This window comes from Channa argus, chromosome 18, assembly GCF_033026475.1.
Source record: "Channa argus isolate prfri chromosome 18, Channa argus male v1.0, whole genome shotgun sequence".
Taxonomy (NCBI): Eukaryota; Metazoa; Chordata; class Actinopteri; order Anabantiformes; family Channidae; genus Channa; species Channa argus.
Genome location: NC_090214.1, coordinates 2,120,024 through 2,140,344, shown reverse-complemented (window position 1 = coordinate 2,140,344; position 20,321 = coordinate 2,120,024). Strand labels below are relative to the sequence as shown.

The 20,321-nt window shown below is 41.5% G+C and overlaps 2 protein-coding genes across 3 annotated transcripts; one reads left to right on the top strand and one right to left on the bottom strand.

Annotated features, from left to right (window-relative positions):
* Nucleotides 1–136: 136 nt before the first annotated feature.
* Nucleotides 137–15,726, bottom strand: LOC137103821 (cGMP-dependent protein kinase 1-like). Its single transcript, XM_067484517.1, has 21 exons — nt 14,554–15,726; nt 14,007–14,253; nt 13,478–13,613; nt 13,062–13,128; nt 12,869–12,968; nt 11,443–11,556; nt 8,628–8,733; nt 8,476–8,539; nt 8,262–8,339; nt 7,124–7,218; nt 6,403–6,468; nt 6,247–6,321; nt 5,500–5,596; nt 5,273–5,412; nt 4,331–4,420; nt 3,669–3,810; nt 3,430–3,593; nt 2,197–2,319; nt 2,057–2,119; nt 1,906–1,972; nt 137–1,821 (listed from the first exon to the last, which is right to left on the bottom strand). Exons 2-21 carry the CDS (start codon nt 14,221–14,223, stop codon nt 1,723–1,725), a joined length of 2,103 nt encoding a protein of 700 aa, XP_067340618.1. The 5' UTR covers nt 14,224–14,253; nt 14,554–15,726; the 3' UTR covers nt 137–1,722.
* LOC137103824 (L antigen family member 3-like) lies at nt 15,283–18,840 on the top strand. Of its 2 annotated transcripts, XM_067484521.1 has the most exons (4): nt 15,283–15,410; nt 16,377–16,505; nt 16,602–16,750; nt 18,583–18,840. In XM_067484521.1, the coding sequence occupies exons 1-3, from the start codon at nt 15,346–15,348 to the stop codon at nt 16,714–16,716; spliced, it is 309 nt and encodes a 102-aa protein (XP_067340622.1). In that variant the 5' UTR covers nt 15,283–15,345; the 3' UTR covers nt 16,717–16,750; nt 18,583–18,840. The 2 variants fall into 2 exon arrangements, with proteins under 2 accessions (XP_067340622.1, XP_067340621.1); XM_067484520.1 differs by lacking the exon at nt 18,583–18,840 and having other exon boundaries at nt 16,602–17,180.
* The last annotated feature ends 1,481 nt before the right edge of the window (nt 18,841–20,321 follow it).

The window sequence follows — 20,321 nt, the reverse complement described above, 5'->3', positions numbered from 1 at the left end:
AGAGATCTTCAGATAACCAGTGTTTAAAGTATTTTCAGAGTGTTTGTTGAAGAGTTGCCTCATTCCTCATTCATTATTCCCAGTAAAGGTTTACTCCTGATAAGAATTAAAAACACAACAATCGTTGCTGTTCCACAGAAGGGAAAACATTTAACAGGACTATAAATGATGAAGTAAAACAGTTTGTTGCCTTGAGTTGTTTTTACATTTAGTTTTTACTTCTTTTCTTTACTTCTGTGGGAAACGTCTTTTTTCCGTTGATCCAGTCTGATGTGTTATCAGTAAACTGTGGGAGAGTTGTTAGTGGAGGCGGCTGCATTTCCATCACAGCCCACTTCACCACAGGAACCAGTTAACCTCACTCAGCCCAGAGGTCAACAGATGCTGATAACATCTCTCATGTCTCACACTTTGTTTTTCATTAACTCCCCCCGACAGCTCATGTTCACCTGCTTCAGCCGAACCCACGTAGGAAAAATCATTATCCCAAAGAAACTCGGAGGCTCCAGTATTTCCCATCAAGTGTTGTTTCAATCCTGAAAATAAACAGTGAGCAAACCTGGAGTAAAGCCTGTGTCTGCAAAGCAACAGCTCAGGAACCAAGCGACATAACATTTACTTCGATTCTTGAATCACATGTGGTTTCAGTGCAAACTGACCTTTATTTTTAGTAAAACGCTGACACACTGACTTTCCATTCATGTACAGCAACTTTCCGCTTTTGATGACAATGGTGGAAAATTTGACATCAAAATTCCCAGTAATTAGTTTTGTTCGTAATTTGAGACCAAAATAATTCATCATCATCAATCATTTTATCTATCTAATCATTTTTCCTCTCTACCGTAGCCTAGACCTTACTCTTGGGGGGTTTCTTGGGTTTTCTCTACAGATCTGTTTTGTCTTGACTTGAGGACTTTTTTGTTAACTGGCGCTATTTAAATAAAGTTGAATTGAACTGAAATTGAATGTGTAAATTGCCTCGATGGTTTGTCCGCCTGATTTGACTCTGTATTAAAATTTGAATTCTTACTTGGTACCAACATGTTGTAAGACAGTAGAAAATGCTGGATTACAGCTCTGCAAGCTGCTGGAGGTTTGGATAAAGGGCGACTTCACTAATTTGCAATTTGCTTCCTTTAGGGTGTAACCACACAGTAATGTGTGTTTGACTTCCATATCTAAAAATATTTCTGATTTTAGCCCAAAACCTGGGATAAAAGTTTGGACAAACTCCATGGTGTGAGCAACAAGAGGACATGATCTGAACGGAAGGTTCCTCCAAGTGATGTCACCTGGAGGCGTTTTTCTGCTACAAGTATTGACATATTGTAATGTACAGAAGTCAGAGGTCGACGGTTGACGTCTTGCGTTTTGCACAGTTTTGTCTTTATGTAATTTATCTTGTAACTTAACTTTACTTTTTGTCTCCATGTTGTGTTTTAACATAACTTTGTCATGAACCTTTCACTAACCCTAATGCAGTTTTTGTGTGTATATAAAGTGGTTGCCATGGCGTCCAGTATGGGGTCCTGGAGCGTAACTGGGGCGTGAAGCGACTCAGTTTGATGCCTTAGGAGTTGTCATGATCTCACGCTGTGGGATGAGAATGTGAATTATGTTTTTCCACATGATGCAAAAGTTCCTAAGACATAAATAAACTTCAGCTCTGTCATGTCTGGATTCATTTGCTCTTTATTTGCTGTGTCGGTTTTCAGATGGTTAAAACTCGAGGTCCCAACCAGACTCTTCATCGGGAGGAGGGTCCTCAGTGTCCTCTGGGAAACAGTCAAAGTTGCGGTTGTCCAGCGGCCCGTCCACCTAGATAGAAGATAGAAGAACACAGGAAGGTAAGATTAGTCACATGCCCTCATACTGCTGCACCTTCCACCGAAGGTTACCTACTGTGGGCTTGAAAGGAGGGTCTGTGGTTCCCCGTCGAAGGCCGTCCCAGTTGAAGCCCTCAAACCACCTGAAGGACAAAGAGGTGTTGCCATGACTACAGTGTTATCTCCCACAGAATCCACTCTCACAAAAAGCATCTTTACTGTCTCACTTGTGTTTCTGGACGTCCTTCAGTCCGTTTTTCTGATTTCCGAGCCTCTCTGAAGGATTGTCCCTGCAAACAGCGGCACATACTGACTGGAAAGAAGTTCAAAGACCAACTGTGCACTATTTTAATTTATGCTGAGCAACCTGCAGAGGCGCTTGATGAGGTTAGCAGCACTCTTAGTGATCTTCTTGGGAAACTCAATCATGTCGATGCCTCTCAGGATGATGTTGTATGTCTTCATGGGATCAGAGCCTGAAAATGGAGGACTGAAGACAACAACCTAAGGCTAAAGAGGTTCACCAGTACACGTACAGAACAGAACAATGAGAAGTCCCTTTTGTACAGTGCTGTAAAAGACATACAGGCCAGAGATGCTCTGCTGACTTCATGTATTGTAGTGAAAATCCAACTCCACCAGAGGTCAGTCATAAGACAAGACGCCGAGCTAAGAGAAGACAGCAGCACTAACCACTGGATCAAAAGATGATTTATGACTTTTTGACTTTAGGATTTAATCACCACATTGCCCCCAATAATAAGACTTTATCTGACTTTCAAATATTTAGAAGGAAATAATGAATAGAGAAGGTTGCGGCCGGCAGTGGCCTTTCTGCAGGGAGTTTCTCCCTGTGCTTGCGTGGGTTTCCTCAGACTCCAGGTTCCTCTCAGACTCCAAAAAACATGCAGGTCAGGTTAATTGGTGATTAAAAAAATGGCCCACAGGTGTGGATGTGAGTGCGGATGGTTGTCTGTCTGTGCACGTCTCTCTGTGTGGCCCTGCGATACAGTGGCCACCTGTAAAGGTTGGACCCTGCGTCTCGCTCCAACCTCCCCGTAACCCAAATAGGATAAGCGGTTGAAGGATGGATGGATAATTCATATTTAATGAAGTGAGAACTGGGCTGTTTGTAGCCTGTGTGGTCTGGATAGTGGATGCTCTCAGTCTGTCTACAGTGAGTCTTCAGTCTAACCTGCAGGCCTTTCTAAGGCTCATCTGCTATATTTTGCTGCCGTGAAGGAAATAAATGACTGTTTCACTTTGACCAGAGGGAAGCTTCTAATGATGAGTACTCTCTTCCCTTCTCTTTGGATTGATGGGATCTCAGGGAAAAGAGACGTGTCAAAGTTTCCTATTCGCACAAAATCTCTTTTTCAGAAGCAAATGATAGAAAACACGGGTTTGTCTTACAACTGGACTGATGCTCTATTCAGTCTTTTGTTGCCTATTATATTTGTGCATTTGGCATAAATTCACAGGACTGATCCCCTGTTGCTATTGTGCATCTTGTCCTCCACAGAGTCACCGAGCATCCCGCAGTTCAACATGTTCAACATGATACTAGTGAAAAATAAAGCTATAGACTTTCCTGCTGTACCTTCCACTGAGCAGCTCAAAGACCAGTATTCCCAGAGACCAGCAGTCTGCCGAGCTGTCATGGCCTTTATTCAGGATGATCTCAGGGGCAACGTACTCAGGAGTCCCACAAAATGTCCACGTCTTCTTACCCAGGCCCACTTTCTTGGCGAACCCAAAGTCCACCTGTTGGGGAAAACGCAAACATCAGAAGTGAAGATCAGTCTGTCGACTCACACAACTGGATAAATGTGTACACACTAGCTTGGCGTATCCTCTGTGGTCCAGTATGATGTTCTCAGGTTTGAGGTCCCTGTAGATGATTCCTCTGGAGTGCAGGTAAGACAGAGCCTCGATGACACAGCTCGTGTAAAACCGAGTGGAGCCATCGTCAAACGAACGCCTGTAACACAACCAGAGGCTGATTATTACATGGTCCACACACCCGTCTGAGTCTGTGAGACAGCACCCAGCAAGTCAATGTCTGTCTATTTACTGGACACTGGCATCAGGGTTCTCTTTCTTCTCCATCTTCTGTCCCATGGCCCTGCTCTCGTTGAGGGTCTAGTTTTATCCAACCTACTTTAACGACCACGACTGCTAAAAGCAAACAATTACTTTCATTACATCCTTATATTGATTTTTCTGTGTGTAAATGTCAAAATAATTAAAAAATGCTCTTTATTATTAACTCCTTGTTCACGTTTTCATAGTTTTTGGGTTTGGCCAACAATCAGAAACTCAACATCTTGAGTTCACATGCAGGAATAAGTAACTTTTTTGCATTTTTGCTGAATAATTGATCAAAGAAGGAACCGTTTTTTTTTAAAATAATATGACATTACTTTTTATAAAACTTTATCTAATTGACCAGTGAGTTAATCATTTCAGCAGCCCTACAGGAGGTATGTCCGCCCATGCACCTGTCTCTCAGTAGTGTCCACAGTTCTCCTCCGAGACAAGCCTCCATCAGCATGTAGAGATATTTGGAGTTTCTGAAAGTCCGATACAACCTGCAGAAAAGAAACAAAGAGTAGATTTAAAAAAAGATTTTTGAAGATAGTTCTTAAATAAAACAGCAATAGTTTTTATGGCTGAGACAAATCAACACAAATGGATGCATTTAATTCTAGTTCTGCTAGTTTGTCTTGTGGAGACCCCCAGGGCTCCATTTTGGGTCCTATCCTGTTCTCTTTGTACCATTGGGGTCTAGTGTTAGCAAACACAATGTGTCTTTTCATTGCTATGCAGACAGATGATTTGCAGTTACGTCTACCACTGAATGGCTCATCACAATACTCCGCCCAGGTGGTTCTTGATTGTCTGGCAGATATTAAAAACTGTCTCGGCAGCAATTTTTTGTGTTTGAATGAGGGCAAACCCTGTAATATTGATCTTGGAAGTCTATCTTCCAATGTTAACACTGTGGTCGCAAACCCAGGTGTTGATGCTGTGAGCTGCTGTTCGATCTGTAATAAAAACGGTTTTCTCCAACTGAGCTCAAGATTTCTTCTACTTCCATTGCCATGTTGCCATAATGAGAAAAGCAAAATAAAAATGTATTGTTGATGTTATTACTGAAGAATTTTCGTAATCCAACACGACAGTTTGTACATTGTTTAAAATTGCATTTTATTTGGCTTTCTACTGACGATCAGGTGTGAACCCGGATGGAGGCAACAGAAAGCTGATAAATACTTACACATGTATAAAAGTAAAGGCTTTTATTGCAAAAATCTTAGTTTCAGCAGATTGAGTGAAGAGTCCAGGAAACATATTAATCAATCTTTTGTAATAATAAGTATTTATAAGGAATATTTAATTTAATATCTAATTTAAAGAAATAATGACAGCTGCAGTCTGACCTGACAATAAAAGGACTGTGAGTCTCCATCAGGATGCGACGCTCTGACAGGATGTGGTCCTGCTGACTGGTGTCCAAGATGTGACGTTTTTTCAACACTTTCAGAGCAAATGATCGACTTGGATCATTTTTTAGTTGCACCTGAGCACATGAACACACAGAGTCATTAGATTGGGACACAAAAGACGAACATTGCTACACATTATCAGGGGCTAGTTAGCATCTCACCAGCTTTACACGGCTGAAGCCTCCCATCCCCACAGTGCAGATGATGTTCAAATCACTGAATGAGACACTGGAGAAGAAATCTGCCTCGGCCTGCAGTCTACAGAGAAAACCAGAGGATACGGGAGGTATGAGTAAGAAATAAAATGAGTGGTCATCAACGTTCCTTCAGAGGCTGTGTTTGCTCCTACGTGGAGGTCAGGACCCCACTGGGTTAGAGGAACAGCATTAGTCACATTTCCAACCAAGTGTAGCTCAAATTTGACCAGAATTGCAAATCAAGTGTTTCCATCCATCATCATCATCATCATCGCTCCATTCAGATCTGAAGTTCCCTTTTTATTCACACACCAACGTTGCAGCTCACACAGCAGAAAACCCTATCTGACCTTTGGTGGTGTTTTATGTGTTGATCCTGAAAGTGTGATGCCACCTTTAGTTTTCATGCGACTGAAGCCTGGAATGAACTTGCGAGGCTGTGACCATCCAATCTAGTACAGAAGCTGTAACATAAACTACATATATTCGAGATGCTACTGCGTGCTAAGTGTACGCTCACTGGCCACTTTATTAGGCACATCTGAACAAACATAACGAATCCATCAGCTTTCCCCTGAATTCTACTCTGTGATTATTATTGAGGTCATACTGCAGAGCTTCATATGTAGGTGTGATTCTAATGTTTTGGCCACCTAATTTAAAATGAATGGACCCAATCGATGACCAGTGAGTGAGTCTCAATGAACTCACTTTGCCTTGACTTCCTCACTGTCGTACTGCTTGTTGTTGGCGTCGTCCAGTCCTCCAGTCAGCTGTTTGAAAGACCTGGGACACGCAAACAACCTTTAAATACTGAACACAGGGTGAATGGCAGAATCCACACGTGTGCGAAAGTGTCACACTCACTCTCTGTCGATGACCACACATGTGACGTCCCCCACGGCCGTGACACTGGCTGTGCGAACGTCCTCGCTACAGGGTTAGAAAAGAAGATGTCAAAGGAAATGCAGGCTGGGTTTGTACGACAGCCATAGCTCAGCTGGAACATGACAATAAATGTTTTTTTCCTTTTTAAAATATGAGTTTCTATGCTGTGTAGCTCCCAACGCTCCTAACTGAAGGTGTAATTAGAGAATAAATAGTTGTTGATGACTTTCACAGTGAATAGTCACTAATCAGGTTTTCACAGTGGTTCTCTCCTTAACTCTGTACATGAATTTAACTTAACAAGACCTGAAGATTTTTCACATATCTGTACTTTACTTAAGTTGATTTCCGGCTTCTCTAACTTTTAGTTTACTACATCTAAGAGCAAATATCTGTACTTTTTACTCCACTACGTTTCTCATCAAAGTTGTGTTACACGTTTCAATCACATTACTTTACACATTTCATAGTAAACCGCTTTTTCCAACACTTTCATATACAAAATACTGTATTTGTCCTTTTTTTCCATGTACATGTATATGTGGGTCGGTCGTCCTCTAGTCCAGAAGAAGGTTTGTGCACTTGAAGCAAACCAGCCAAATAAAAAAAACAGGGTGTGTTCTAGCTGCGAGCTGGAAAATCAGCTAAAAACAGAAATTATTAGTGAGCTGTATGTCTGTGTGTGTTTGAGTGTTTTGACCCTTTGAGCGCCTGCTCTCCAAACCAGTCGCCTTTGAACAGAGTCTTCACAGTCGCCTGCTCGTCACTGGCTGCGTTGTTCTGAGAGACTCTCACCTGTACGAATCACAGATCACAACTTCAGCGAGAGCTCGCTAAAAATAAAACTCTGAGTCAACACTGAATATAATTAAAACACTTCACACGCTCGAATGACTGGAGCCATAAAAGCACTCGTGTAAACACGTGGGAGGTGCTGTTCTCTGGGTGAAATGATGGTTGTTTTCATTCTTAATTCCATATTGTGAACACTAATTCACTGCTGCCCATTTCCCTGAGCAAACTGTGCATTTTTTAGCTTCTTGATGAAAACTGTCCATGGTACAAGAAATATTCAGTTTACATGTAAACTGACAATTTACGTGTGTGTAAAATAAAGCCTTTGTCTGCTGAGAAGGTGTTCTTCTCCTGAATAGCTCTCTTCCAAGGAGGAAAACATATTTTGGACAGACGGATTCCACAATAAGAGCCTCAAGGTTGTGAAGCAGCCTTCCAGTAAATTTTTCACCGCAGTATTTCTAATCGTAAAACGTTTCTAAAACGCAATCCGACCTGCCATGACACCCAGTCAGTGAATGCTTGATTTGTTCGTGCTCATTTGCTTTTTCTTTTCCTTACTTCAGCTCTGGTTTTAACAAGCTTGTCTATGAAATGTAATGTTATACCTGTATAAGCACAGAGGGGATTTTATACTAAAAAGACTTAGTGTTAATATGAGCAGAATAATCCAACTTTGAAGCTCTTTTCACTAACTGATACATTTGTTTGCAGCTAGTGAAGAGTTGTATCATTCTTGGTTAAAAAAACTGCCCACAATGTGATGTGTGTTGTTACCATGGCTTCGCTCGTTTGGGCAATTTCCTCACTAGTTTGTCCAAATTAACAAGAGCAACACAGCTCGGCAACTTGGCTGCCACTGTGTTTACACTAGAAGCAGCAGGCTGCTGTGCAAGATGCTCTGCAGCAGTCAAATGCACAGCTGATGTAAGAGAAACGATATGCAAGATCACCACTACGGGCCTTTCGGGTCAAACTCCAACTGAGCCCGACCTCCACTCTTCTGATACATAATTTATTCTCTTGACATCATTCTTCCTCACCTGTCCTTCACTGATGATGAAGAATGTGTCTCCGGTGGCTCCCTGACGAATAATGTAATCACCGTCACTGTAATGAGTCTGAGAGCGAGGAGAGAGATTAATGTGAATCACAGTAGCTCAAATTACTGAGCACAGTTTTTCTATTTCTCCGATTTATCACGACAGAAATAGATACTGTAAATTATGTCTGTGTGCTTATAATAGAAAATGTCACCTCCTCCAAAACATCAGTCAGCTTGCTGAGCACATCCTCAGGTAGTGAGTGAAAAGAGGGAACGCTAGGAGGAGAGTTTGGAGAGAAAGACATGAGTCATTGTCGTGTGGCCAGAGCCTGAAAACGGTGGTGAACATATGTGGGAGCTGCACCTGCGGAGGAGCTCTGTGTACTGGGAATGTTTGATGAGACCAGTCCTCATCATGATGGTCTGGAAACCCTGCCGGTCGATCGCCCAGAGTTTGATGTCAGTCAGAGCTACAAGCAGACCAGAACCAAACACTGACACTTTATGTTGTCAGTTATGGGGAATGAGTGTCTGATTGAAAAATGATTTACATCTGAAAAGTTTTTAATTAAGGTCCTTTAACATAGTGAGCACAGGAGGACCTCGCGGTGCAGAGGGGACCTCACTATGATGGTTATCAACGAGCCACAAAGGCCACAAAACAAGCACAAGCACTTTACTACGTACACGTGTGCCGTTGCTCGTTAATGCAAACACTGTATCTAATTTTTTCAATCACATGGCAGCAACTAGACGTGTTCAAGACAATCTGCTGAGTTTCGCACCGAGCATCAGAATGGAAAAGAAAGGTGATTTAAGTGACTTTGAACGGGAGTATTTTAGAAACTGCAGATCTTCTGGGATTTTCACACACTACTGGCAGCTAAAAACAGAAAACTGAGGCGATTTGTCAGGCAACATTTGACAACAGAAGATTTGAACAACGCTGGCTAGTCTTAGTCTCAATTTCTGCTGCAGCATTCAGATGGTTGGGTCTAAATTTGGTGTGAACCACATGGAATCATCCTGCAGTGTATCAGTGGTTCAGGCTGGTGCTGGTTTATGTTGACACACATTGGACCACTTGGTCCCAGTTAAGCAACATTCAGGGCTGAGAACATTACGGTGATGAACATGACCTAAATGACCTCCACATTCACCAGCTCTCAAAATACCGGAGCAGCTTTGGTTTTGGTGGAACAGGAGACTCACATCATAGATGCACAGCTGACAAATCTGCAGCAACTAGGAGATGCCATCATGTCAAAATGGAGCAGAATCTGTAAGGAAGGTTGAATCTATGGCAGGAAAAATCCAACCTAGTACAAGGTGAATATAATAATGGGGCCTGTGTATGTTGAGCCAGAACATCAGTGTAGGAAGGCGGTCAACAAAACACATAGGAGGTGGACGTTTGAGTCCAATGTGCTCAAACCCAAACCGCAGTGTTTATGATTGTTGTCATAATTGCAAGTTTGCTGGAGCAGCAGCCGCGATGGTATTATTGAACAGATGCCTACTGGTGTCATTCCCGTGGTGTCCAGCAGGTTTCCATCAGCAGCAACATATGCTGCATTACACCCCAAAGGGCCTTTTTTTACATTTGATATATATTTATAACTAGAAACCCACAGTAGCTTTTAGAGAAAATCCATTTTTTTCATTAAACTCTGCTTAATTACCAGCATGTTTCCGTTCTTTGCCTCAACTCTAATCTAAACTGTGTCATTTTGTCAGACATGCTGGGGAAAGATTTCTTGCTTATAAATGTGTTTTTCACTCGCTTCATTCTTTCTGTCACTTGAATGACGTTGAACGACACAAGGACACCGAGTGAAATAAGGTGAGTGCAGAGCCACACTTGAGGATAAATGGTTGGAAGGAGCTGGATGATTTATTTAATTCCCCACACAGTCAGGAATGAGTTTGCTGTAAACAAAAACTTTTGTCACATGTGCCAGAAAGCCACAGTTTTATCAGTCGGGGTCCAGGCATCTCTCCAGCACATCAAAGAAATCCGTTTGACGCTGCATTTAAAGCCAATCCATCACCTGAAGCGCTGCTGTCAGCCCGGAAAGTGTGGGGATTTCAGCAGTCACCAGAGAGGTGAAGGAAACAGGATGAAAAGGGGACGCGAGTGACAAGACTGTCATCAAGAGAAACCGTCTCGACTATTTTCCTCGTCTTCAATTCCGTCTTTGCTTTGGGACTAAAATGCGATACAACCATTTCGAACCTTTCTGCAAATGCTGAGAACGGCTGTAGCTCCTGAACCACTGACTATATGAATAAATAAAAGCCCCACCACAAATGAAACCCCCCAAGTTTCTAGTAATACTGTCAGATGTTTCATGCTGTGCAGATGCAGAGAAGCACATTGAATTTGAATTTAGAAAAACCTTTAGAAGAAGCTGCTGCGAAGTAACTACACACCCCCAGATTTCTGAGCAGGGTGACCAGTGGATGCTGGGTTTGGTGAAAGCTCTCTATTCTCTTCCTATGAAAACTGTGTGAAGGACTCCGATACTGTAACACAGCAATTTACTTCATGTATTTGTTTTCCTGCTGAGAGTAAATTGCAGATTAATGCCACTGTCATGTCTGTGTGTTGTGTGGATTTGTTTATTGCTACAAACCAAAGGGTCATTTAGTGAAGAGACAAATCAAATGAATGTTGATTTTTTTTTTCTTTTACAGTGAAAAGTCAGAAGTCAGGTGTGTGAAGTGGTTCTCTCCTCGAATCTGAACATGAATTAAAGTCAACAAGACCTGATCGTCTTAGATTTCTGCAGAAACGTTATTTATGAGGCACAAGTGGAACAATCTTTGTTGTTCTACTGCAGCAGTGCTACTTTAATACTTCATTTCATTTCTTTAAATAAAGCATTTTCAACTCAAGAAAAACAAGTTGTAGAAATCATTTAGTGTCAGATTAAACCTAAAAACAAGAAAAGAGCCTATGAACCAAAACACACACACACACACACGGATGAATTCTCACTGCTGTCTATGATTTTAACCTCCTTCACTCAGCTTTTAGGAAATTTCTGAGATTTCCACTGTAATTCAGTCAGAAAAGAGAAAATCCTACATTTGACAAATCCACCACACTTCTCCAAAAGCAATAAGTCAGAAAAGTTATTGTTCAGAAGAGGAAATGAGAGGACGTTTGTGTTCACCTGTTACTGTAGCTGTCCGGGTGCAGTTGTAGAGAATGGCCAGTTCTCCAAACACCTTTCTTGGGCCGATGGTGCACAGTTTCTTCCCTTGTTTCGTCACCTCGACCGCCCCCTCTGTGATCACACACAAAACCACTTAGGTCATGTTCAGACCTTGCACCAGTGTTACATCTAGAACATTCCTCTTCTGTCGGGTTCTATTTGGGCCTAAAGCTCAAATAGAACAGTTACAGGTGGAGGACTGACCACCTGCTGTGGGCTGTAAAATTTAGAATTAGAAGCTTTCTTGGTCGTCATTGAGTTCACATACATGTTACAAGGACATTTGTGCTGTGCATTCAGCGCATTCTTCTTGGAAGAGCAGTGGGCCGGCACCACCACCCACCCCCATCATCCCCCCTTAGTACAAACTGTGAAGTCCTTCAGCTTCCTGGGCATCACCATCGGGAGAGCATGTACTTTCTGAGACAGCTGAAGACGGTCAAGCTACCAAAGTAAGTAAAGGGGAACTGGCATCGTAGATTCCATCCTGACCTGCTCCATCAGCCTTTGCTGCCAGCAAATACAAATCTCTGTACTCTTAAGCTTAAGAGCAAAACTGCATCACCCAAAAACAGAAGATTAGCACCTTTCAGAAACTGTTGGATGATATTTATTAGTATGTTTGTATGCTAAGTGTTGGATCCGTTGAGATATTTGCTTAATTTAGTATGTTTGTGAGTTATTTGTTAGTTTGCTCTGTTTGTCGTTGTGCATCATATTAAAAGAGGGTTTAAAAAAGAAAAAAAAAAAGCTAAGCACTGTTTGAAACTCACCGTTTGAGTTTAATAGATGGCTGCTTGCTTTCGTGTTCATTCTGAATTGTATTATTCTCACGTTCTTATTGCTGATCACCAGGTGATTGGGCTTCTGTTAAGAGACTGACTGGAACAATGTCTGCTGATCAGAGAGCTCGTAGTGTATGTAGATAGTCACCAGAGAGCAACGCAGCACAGCAGAAGTGCTTTCAGCCTCAGCGTGTTAAAGACTGACTGTCCTTGAGAGTGAAGAACAACTAGATTCTGACGAGAGCTGAGCGAAGGTGTCAGGAACATATGACTGAAATCGACTGAAGCACAGGACAAGTCTCTGTGCGTCTCCCTGTTATTTTCCCCTCACTCCACATTTCACTGGGCGTCACATAATGTCTCTGATGGAGCCTGTGTTTACTCTGGCTGCTACAGGCTATTCTGTAATCTGGTGTTGCCTGTGTGCAGACAAATGGGATGTCAGTCCAAATCATTCTAATTCAGCGTTTCACCTTTGATTAGTTTGGTCCCATTGATCAGTGTTGGTCGCTCTTTTCTGTTCCGTTTCACAGTCATGGTCCTCACACGATCTAATAACTAAATTCTAGCTATTTTCAAATCGCCTGCATGCACCTTACCCTCCAGAACATAGACTGTGGATCCATCATGTCCCTCCTGGATCACACAGCTGCCTTTGACCAGGCTGGTGGGATACATACATTCCACGATGGTGAGAATCTGCACACATTAGCCAACATATGAGCTGGATTTAAAAATCGCCGGCACATTAGGAAAGATGACGCTCTGGTAAGAAACAGATGTGGCCATTACCTGCTCTTGCTCCAGATGTTTCATAAAATCATTGTCCATTAGAGCCCCATGGATCAGCTCGCTAGACCTACGTGCACACACACACAAACACACACACACACAAAGGTCATAAAGATTATTCCTAATTCAACAACAGCATTTGTCCCCTAATACCCTTTAAAGTTTGCAGACACATAGTTACGAATCTAGTACAGTTGACAATATGTCTCAAATATAACTAGGAAGCAATGAGGCACAGAATTATCACAAAGAGATGCAAAATGACAACAGAGAGACAAACAATGTCTGGAATGAGATACAAGACGACTGGAGTCAGGTTGTGTGTATGCACAAACACACTCGGTCAATAAAGTTTATTCGGATTCTGAAACCTGGTTTCAGGCCTCTGCTGCATGCTTTCCTTTTCCTATACTCACTCTTTGGTCTTGCAGTAGCGGGTGAGTGTAACGTCAGTGAGGTGGGAGGGGTCCAGCGCCGTGGGCTCTGCTGAGATGGCCTGTCTCTTTGTGCGCCGAGTCCCATCAGGAGCTGCTGGACTTGGAACCGGTGCGGCTTATGGACACAAAGAGACAAACAGGGACAAGTTATCATATCCAGATAAATGGTCTCTGGCCTTCTTGTCCCTCCCCCTCTCTGCTGTAGCCAGAAACCTATTTAGAGCTGGAATGATCAAACTGATCAGTCAACTTATCGATTTAGGGAAGATTATTTGGTGACACCTTTGAACATCTCAAATGATAATTGATAACTTTGTTGTTATAGAAACTTCCTTAGATGTTTAAATGTAATTGTTGGATGCAGGCTCTCGGTTTGTGCTGAGCCTGAGGTTTTCTGTGCTAATTACTTTGAAAAGCGGGTTTGCTTTTGCTTCTGGCTTGCAGGACCTTGTTGACCTTGTTTAGAGTAACACCTGAACTGGCAGGTACGTTAATCACTGTGTCACACCTGTGTTTGCTGTCTCTGCAGATGTGGCTGCTTGCTGTGAGGCGCTGCGATGTCTGTCCAGCTCTATCTGCAGCTGTCTGATCAGATCATCCTTCGCATCCAGCTCCAGCTCCAGCTCATCAATAAGAGCGTCTCTCTGTCGGAGCTCCTCGATCTTTAGCTGCAGAGCCAGCTGAAGATCCCGCAGGGTCCCGCCAGGACTCTTAGACACCGCCATGTACAGAGACACGTGCACGGACCAAATATACTGAGAAAAAGGTCAAACACATTTCTACATAGAAGTAATTCCCCACCACACAGACACAGACAAGACAACCACAGAGACACAAACCATCACCATAATAAGATAAACACAACCACACACACTAAACTACAAATTACCTAAAGACAATTGTATTTTATATTTATGTCAAAATAGTACAATTATGGATGTAACGCATTTTCCCCCACGTTCTCTAACCTTTTTCTGCCAAACTCTGGTATAAGTATTTCAGTGCACCCATTGCTGTCTGTATTCTAATAACTGAGAAATGTATCATGTACTCACTTTTCAGACAGATGCACTGACCAAGAAAACGCTGCTGGAGGTGGATCACTTCTCTGGCGTTTTTATTTAAAATTTCTTTATGTTTCTTAAACAATCCAGGTATTTAGTTTCCCATCGGTGAGATTAAGAAATTCATAAATCATTAAAGCTTTTCAAATTAACACTTGCAGACGATTCAAATGCTCAGGACAACAGACCAAGAACACCGAGAAAGACCCCCAGACTCGGAGCTTCAGCGGGAGGACGGAGGAGCGACGCGCAGATGCGCACAGCTGAGTTTGACACTGCTCCTACAAAATAAAGGTCACACCACGCTTTTATGTTGAAAGTCTAGAAAATGTATTCAAAATGAGGTCAAAAATGTTGCTCTTCTTGGACTTTTATTGTCGCTTTTATTAGTTACAAAAAGCGATGCTGAACCACTAAAAGAGAGAGCATGTTGGCCTGTCTGACGATTTTACTGCCGAGTATAAAAATATTACTAGTGTAAACATCCAATAAAGTTATATGGTTAAATAGCCTAGTGTTTGACCCTGGCAGTTATTTTATTGCAAATTTTATTACAAAAAGTTCCACCTTTTCTCCCTAAACTTTAATGTACTCGTTTTAGGAAATTGTATATTTCTTAAAATATAAAATTGCCTCCGTTTTACAAATGGATCAGTATTTCTGATTTCTCTAGAATGTGGGCGCTGCCTGTTATGACGCACTTCCGCCGCTGTAGGGCAGCAACGCGCCATCGCGGTCCCTGATCCATCGCACGGGAAGAAGACGCGCGCTTCCTTCCTTCAAATGGCAACAGCCAACATGGCGTCGACAGACGGAGGAGCGAACCACGGAACAGGCAAATTGGAGTTGTATCCTTCATTGTGTTTCCTGGCCGTTGGTCTTGGAGTGAACCTGTGTTACTGAAGTGTTTCGCTGTCGGTTATTCAGCAATGAGAAGCGTGAATTTCAGCGCACAGTCTTTTCACGCAGAGATGGCGACTGGTTTCTGCAGAAGTAAGTGTCCTGCGCCGTTAATGAAGCCCAGACGGCCGCTGGAAAACACTTACTGCGGATAGGAAAGTATATTTACGCTGTCCAGTGATTCTTCTAACCATCCGGGCCACAAGGGTCAGACAAATACCGGATAGATGGGTTTGTTCCGAAGTAGCGACTGTTTCCAATTGAGGGCAAAGGCGGCTAGCTTGTATTACATCGGTGGGAAACTGGGACACAACTTGGAAGTCAGTTGAAAATCTCTATTCTCGTGCATCAGAGGGATGTCGGAGGGTTTTAACGCAGCCAAAACAGCTCAAAGTGTCATTAAACGAGCTTCTGGGTTTTTTTTTTTTTTAAACCGGTTACTTGTACAGAAACGGTGCAAACAGAACTGTCAGTGTTAATGTAAACGACAACTACTCGACTCCCGCAAAATTTTCACAACGAAAATGAGAATAAATGTACGAATAAATCAGTACTCTATAACTATTTTTACAGTTTCCACTTGGGACTAAAACTAAAGCACAGCGTGAACGTGACAGTGGTGAAAGAAACAGTCAGATCTGTTACTGATGGTTTGCTGTAGAGTTTAGTCTGAAGCTGCATTGAGTAGTCAAATAACTGGTAAAAACGAATCTAAGAAAATTCACTTCCTTATTGACTAGTTGTTTTAAGGAGGAATTGTCACCTATCTTTACATAACAAAAGAATATTTTCTAGTTTCCTGGTAATAAACAGACTATCTTTGAATATGTAACTGCTGCTCTGACAAACGAGCCCTTTGTTGCTGCCCAGCTCTCTGTCGTGTTCTCCACAAATCTTCCTTCACCCTCCTGCAGCTCTCTGGATGTTCCCTTCCCGTCGTCCCGTGAGGCAGCCATCGCTCTGCGTTCTCTGTCGCCGGACCGAGAGCCAAGGAAAGGCGGCATAAGCAAAGAGCTCACGGTGTCCGGCAGCACGCTGTCTCTGTAAGAAGCACAGGAGCTGCCTCACACACGCTCAGCTCTTTACTACCTGCTTACGTGTGTGGCCTGTTATTTTACATCTGTGTCACTGTGTTTCAGGAGGTGGAGCGCAGATGAAGCTCGAATCCTCAGAGTGTCTGTAAACTCCTTTCTTGATCATTTGCTGCTTGTTGTTGAGACCATGGAGATGTTTGGTCCCCCAGTTTCCCCGTGAAGCATAGCTGCTCTGGAGTTCTCAGGTTATCTCTGTGAGGACTGTTAAGTCAAATGACATCTTCCATGATCCACAAACTATTTGTATGTAAATTATATTTAGTCCTAACGTCCTAAGTGCTGGACACAGGTTGAAAATCTATTGTCAGTGTTCAAACGCGAACTAACGATACTTTTCATTATTGATTCATTTGCTTTTTATTTTCTTTGAGTCAAATGTTTAAAAAGTAGTGAAAAACATGCACATCAACATTTCCTATTAGCTTGTATTTTATTCTGTACATTAAAATAATGTAGCCTTGCCATTGTACCCTCTGACCACCGGAGGGCGTGAGGTGATAACTCATTCATCCACTGTTTTTGCATCGATTTTCCTTTTCTGTTTTTTTGTCCTTCTCTTACACGAGAGACACATTAAAAACATCTGTATACACATTTTAATAAATGTCCCCATCTCTCTTTTAACGATGTGGTTACATGCTCAATTAAAATCCAAATAATCATCAGTCTCATAAAGATAATGAGATGATTAGAAGCCGATGGTGGAACGAGCTACCAAACGCTGCCCGCTCAGCAAACTCACTCCCAAATTTTAAAAAACTACTGAAAACAAACTCTTCCACACCTTCCACTTAAATCTATTTAAAAAAAAAAAAAAAAATCCTTTCTGCTCTTTCTTGAACTTGCATCTCGTGAAATGTAAACACTTTTCTGAATAGTGCTGCTCACATGTGCATTGCATGCGTTAACTTCACATTTATAATTTTCTTCCCATGTTTTACTGTTTATTACATGATAATTAATCGATTACATTTTGTCTAAAAATATTCCCCATTACTTTTTCATATTGGATGTTTTGCTGAAATTATGCAACTAGTCTATTTTGATGATTTCTTAGTTGTTTGACTTTTGGTTATTGATTCTCAAATTTCAGTATTTGTGTGTAACCTGAATGTCTTTGAGGTTCACGGACAATAACTAATAGAAAGTTGACACCGTTGGCTTCAAAAAGTTTTTCACTATATCTAACATTTTATAGACTGATTTAATGTTTCCCTTATTATCATCATTTTTATCTTACCAATGCACTTTTGGTTTTGTAAGGTTGAAAGTATCAGCAACCATAAGACATTAGGCAAATTCATTCCATTCAAAGTGAATCAGATTCCCAAATATGAAAGTTCTGCTTCCACTTATCTACTGTGTTTTGAAATCATATCCCTAACACATCTGGTGTATGACAAGTACTAATAGTGTAGCCATCTGGGGCTGCAACAAATAATAATAATTATTATTGTCCATATATATTCTCATTAATGAATGAATCGTTTGGTCAAATGTCGGCTGCCCTTCAAAAATTCCCAAAGCTCAGGGCGACATTTTCAAATTGTCTGAAATTCAGACACAGCGATTCTTTGCTTTTTGAGAGGCCGGAATATAATTTAATGCTTTAAAAACTAACTATCAGACTGCTTCAGGTAGACGTCAGCTAGAGTTGGAGTTTGCAGAACTATTAACTTTTGAGTGTTAAGTGCTATAAATGTGTTGACTCAATTGAAGTGATAGGATGACAAAACTAAGAGGCTCCTAATGCAAAACCACTTAAAGCTCCCCAATGATGATCCACAGATCCAGCTATTAGCTTAACATTTATTCAACACACTTTAAATCAACACGGCAAATCTACTGAGGAGCTGCTGTCTAAGAACCAGACTCTTTTTTTTTTTAAGGGTTCGAGGAATTGAGGACTTAGCAGGTGGATTATATGTGATCAGAATTTACCCAGAATTTAGCCACATGTTCCAAGATACAGTGTCCACATTCTCCAGTGTTTGCACAAAATCTTAACGCTCAATTGTCTGTGCAGGTCTGATGCAGCACTAACAACAAGTTCACCAGGACAGGAACCAGCAAATCTGTGTTTTCCAGTCTCCGTGTATCGAAAACCGAGCTCTTTATTCATATTACATGAACAATACTTAATGTTTTACAAAACATCACAACACAAATGTCAAAGCACTAAAGCACTTAACCCATTTTGAAGTGATAATGTTCATGCTAACAAACACAAATTAGAACTCTCATAACACCAATAACAGCCTCTTTTATTCTGCTGTATTAAAAGATTGTAGCTGTTATGCTGATTTAGTGTCTAATTTATTTTTATTACTCATACTGTTTCATTTTGTTTTACTTTCTGTGCAGAGGTGTTCAGGCAGGCAGTTCCATCCATTTTGAACATTTTCTGCCATCTTTTTCTTTTGCTGGAGAACAGCATTGTGGCTGAGAACAATAGTCCTTTATAGCCAAGAGTCTGCATTATGTTCTGTACGTTGTGAAGCTGATGAATGTCCTGAAAAGCAGAAACGACGTCCTTAACGATGGAGAAATGACTCACATGAGCTGAGACTAGGCTGGATGAGCATTAATGCTCATTACTGTTGCCCTCTGTAGGACTCAGGATATCTGACACCATAAACTGTGACAAGGCAGCAAAGAGGCTTCCACATTTTGTCCACTGATGTATTTAATCTACCGGAGAAACTCTGTCTTGCTTTTCCTGTGTTGCAGTCAGAAAAGGATAATTCATTCTCACAAAATGTCTGAATCCTCCTGAGGTCAGAACAACTGAAGCCTTATCACAGTGCAAATGTTCAACAAGACTGACAACATCCAACATATCTGACAAGTAAGATACAGAGACTGAAGATAGTTCCAGATCAGATTAGCTGACACATTAATCTTTATTACCCCCAACTACTGCATTTACTAAGTACAGTTTTTAAGTACTCAAGTATTTTCATTTTATGTTAAATTTTATCCAGTTCAGGGAAAAATATTGGCTGCTTTAGTTAATTGACAGATTGTAGTGGAATAATAAAAGCTGATGTATTATTGTGGATGAAGCTGCTGTGAGAAGATAAACTGGTTAAAATTTAGCTCTTTGTCCTTAGTCTTCATCACCACAGTTGTTTGACTTATTTTATACATTTTAAAGTTTGTTTAGTTTACAGCACAAGTGTAAAACGACTTGACAATATTTTGGATGTTTCACAGTAAATAGTCAGAAATCCGGTTTCTGAAGTGCTTGAATGTGGACAGTACATAAATTAAGATGAACATCTTCGATTTGCTTGGGTTCCCTCCCACAGTCCACAGACATGTTAGGTTGATTGGGGACTGTCTGTCTGTGTCGTTCTCTCTGTGGTGGCCGTGAGTTAGACTGGAGACCTGTCCAGCGTGGACCACGCCTCTAGGCCAGAGACACCTGGGATAGACTCCAGCCCCCTGCAACCTGTAACTGGAGTTGCAAATGGATGGATAAATGGTACTTTTGTACTTAAAGTACCTTTTGAAGTACTTCCACCACCTCTATGTTTATGATACTCTTAGTGTTAAAGAACATGCAGGGTTCCCTCACACAGTAGCCCAAAGTTGGACCTGAGCACTTTACTTCAGCAAACACACTTACGCATGAGACATTTAGTAAAATAACACAATGGCAATTTCAAATATTTTATTCTTTTAAAGTGAGAATGATTTTGTGATTATCAAAACAAACATTCATTTTCTGTCGTCTGGTCATTGACTGGTTTTCACTTAGCT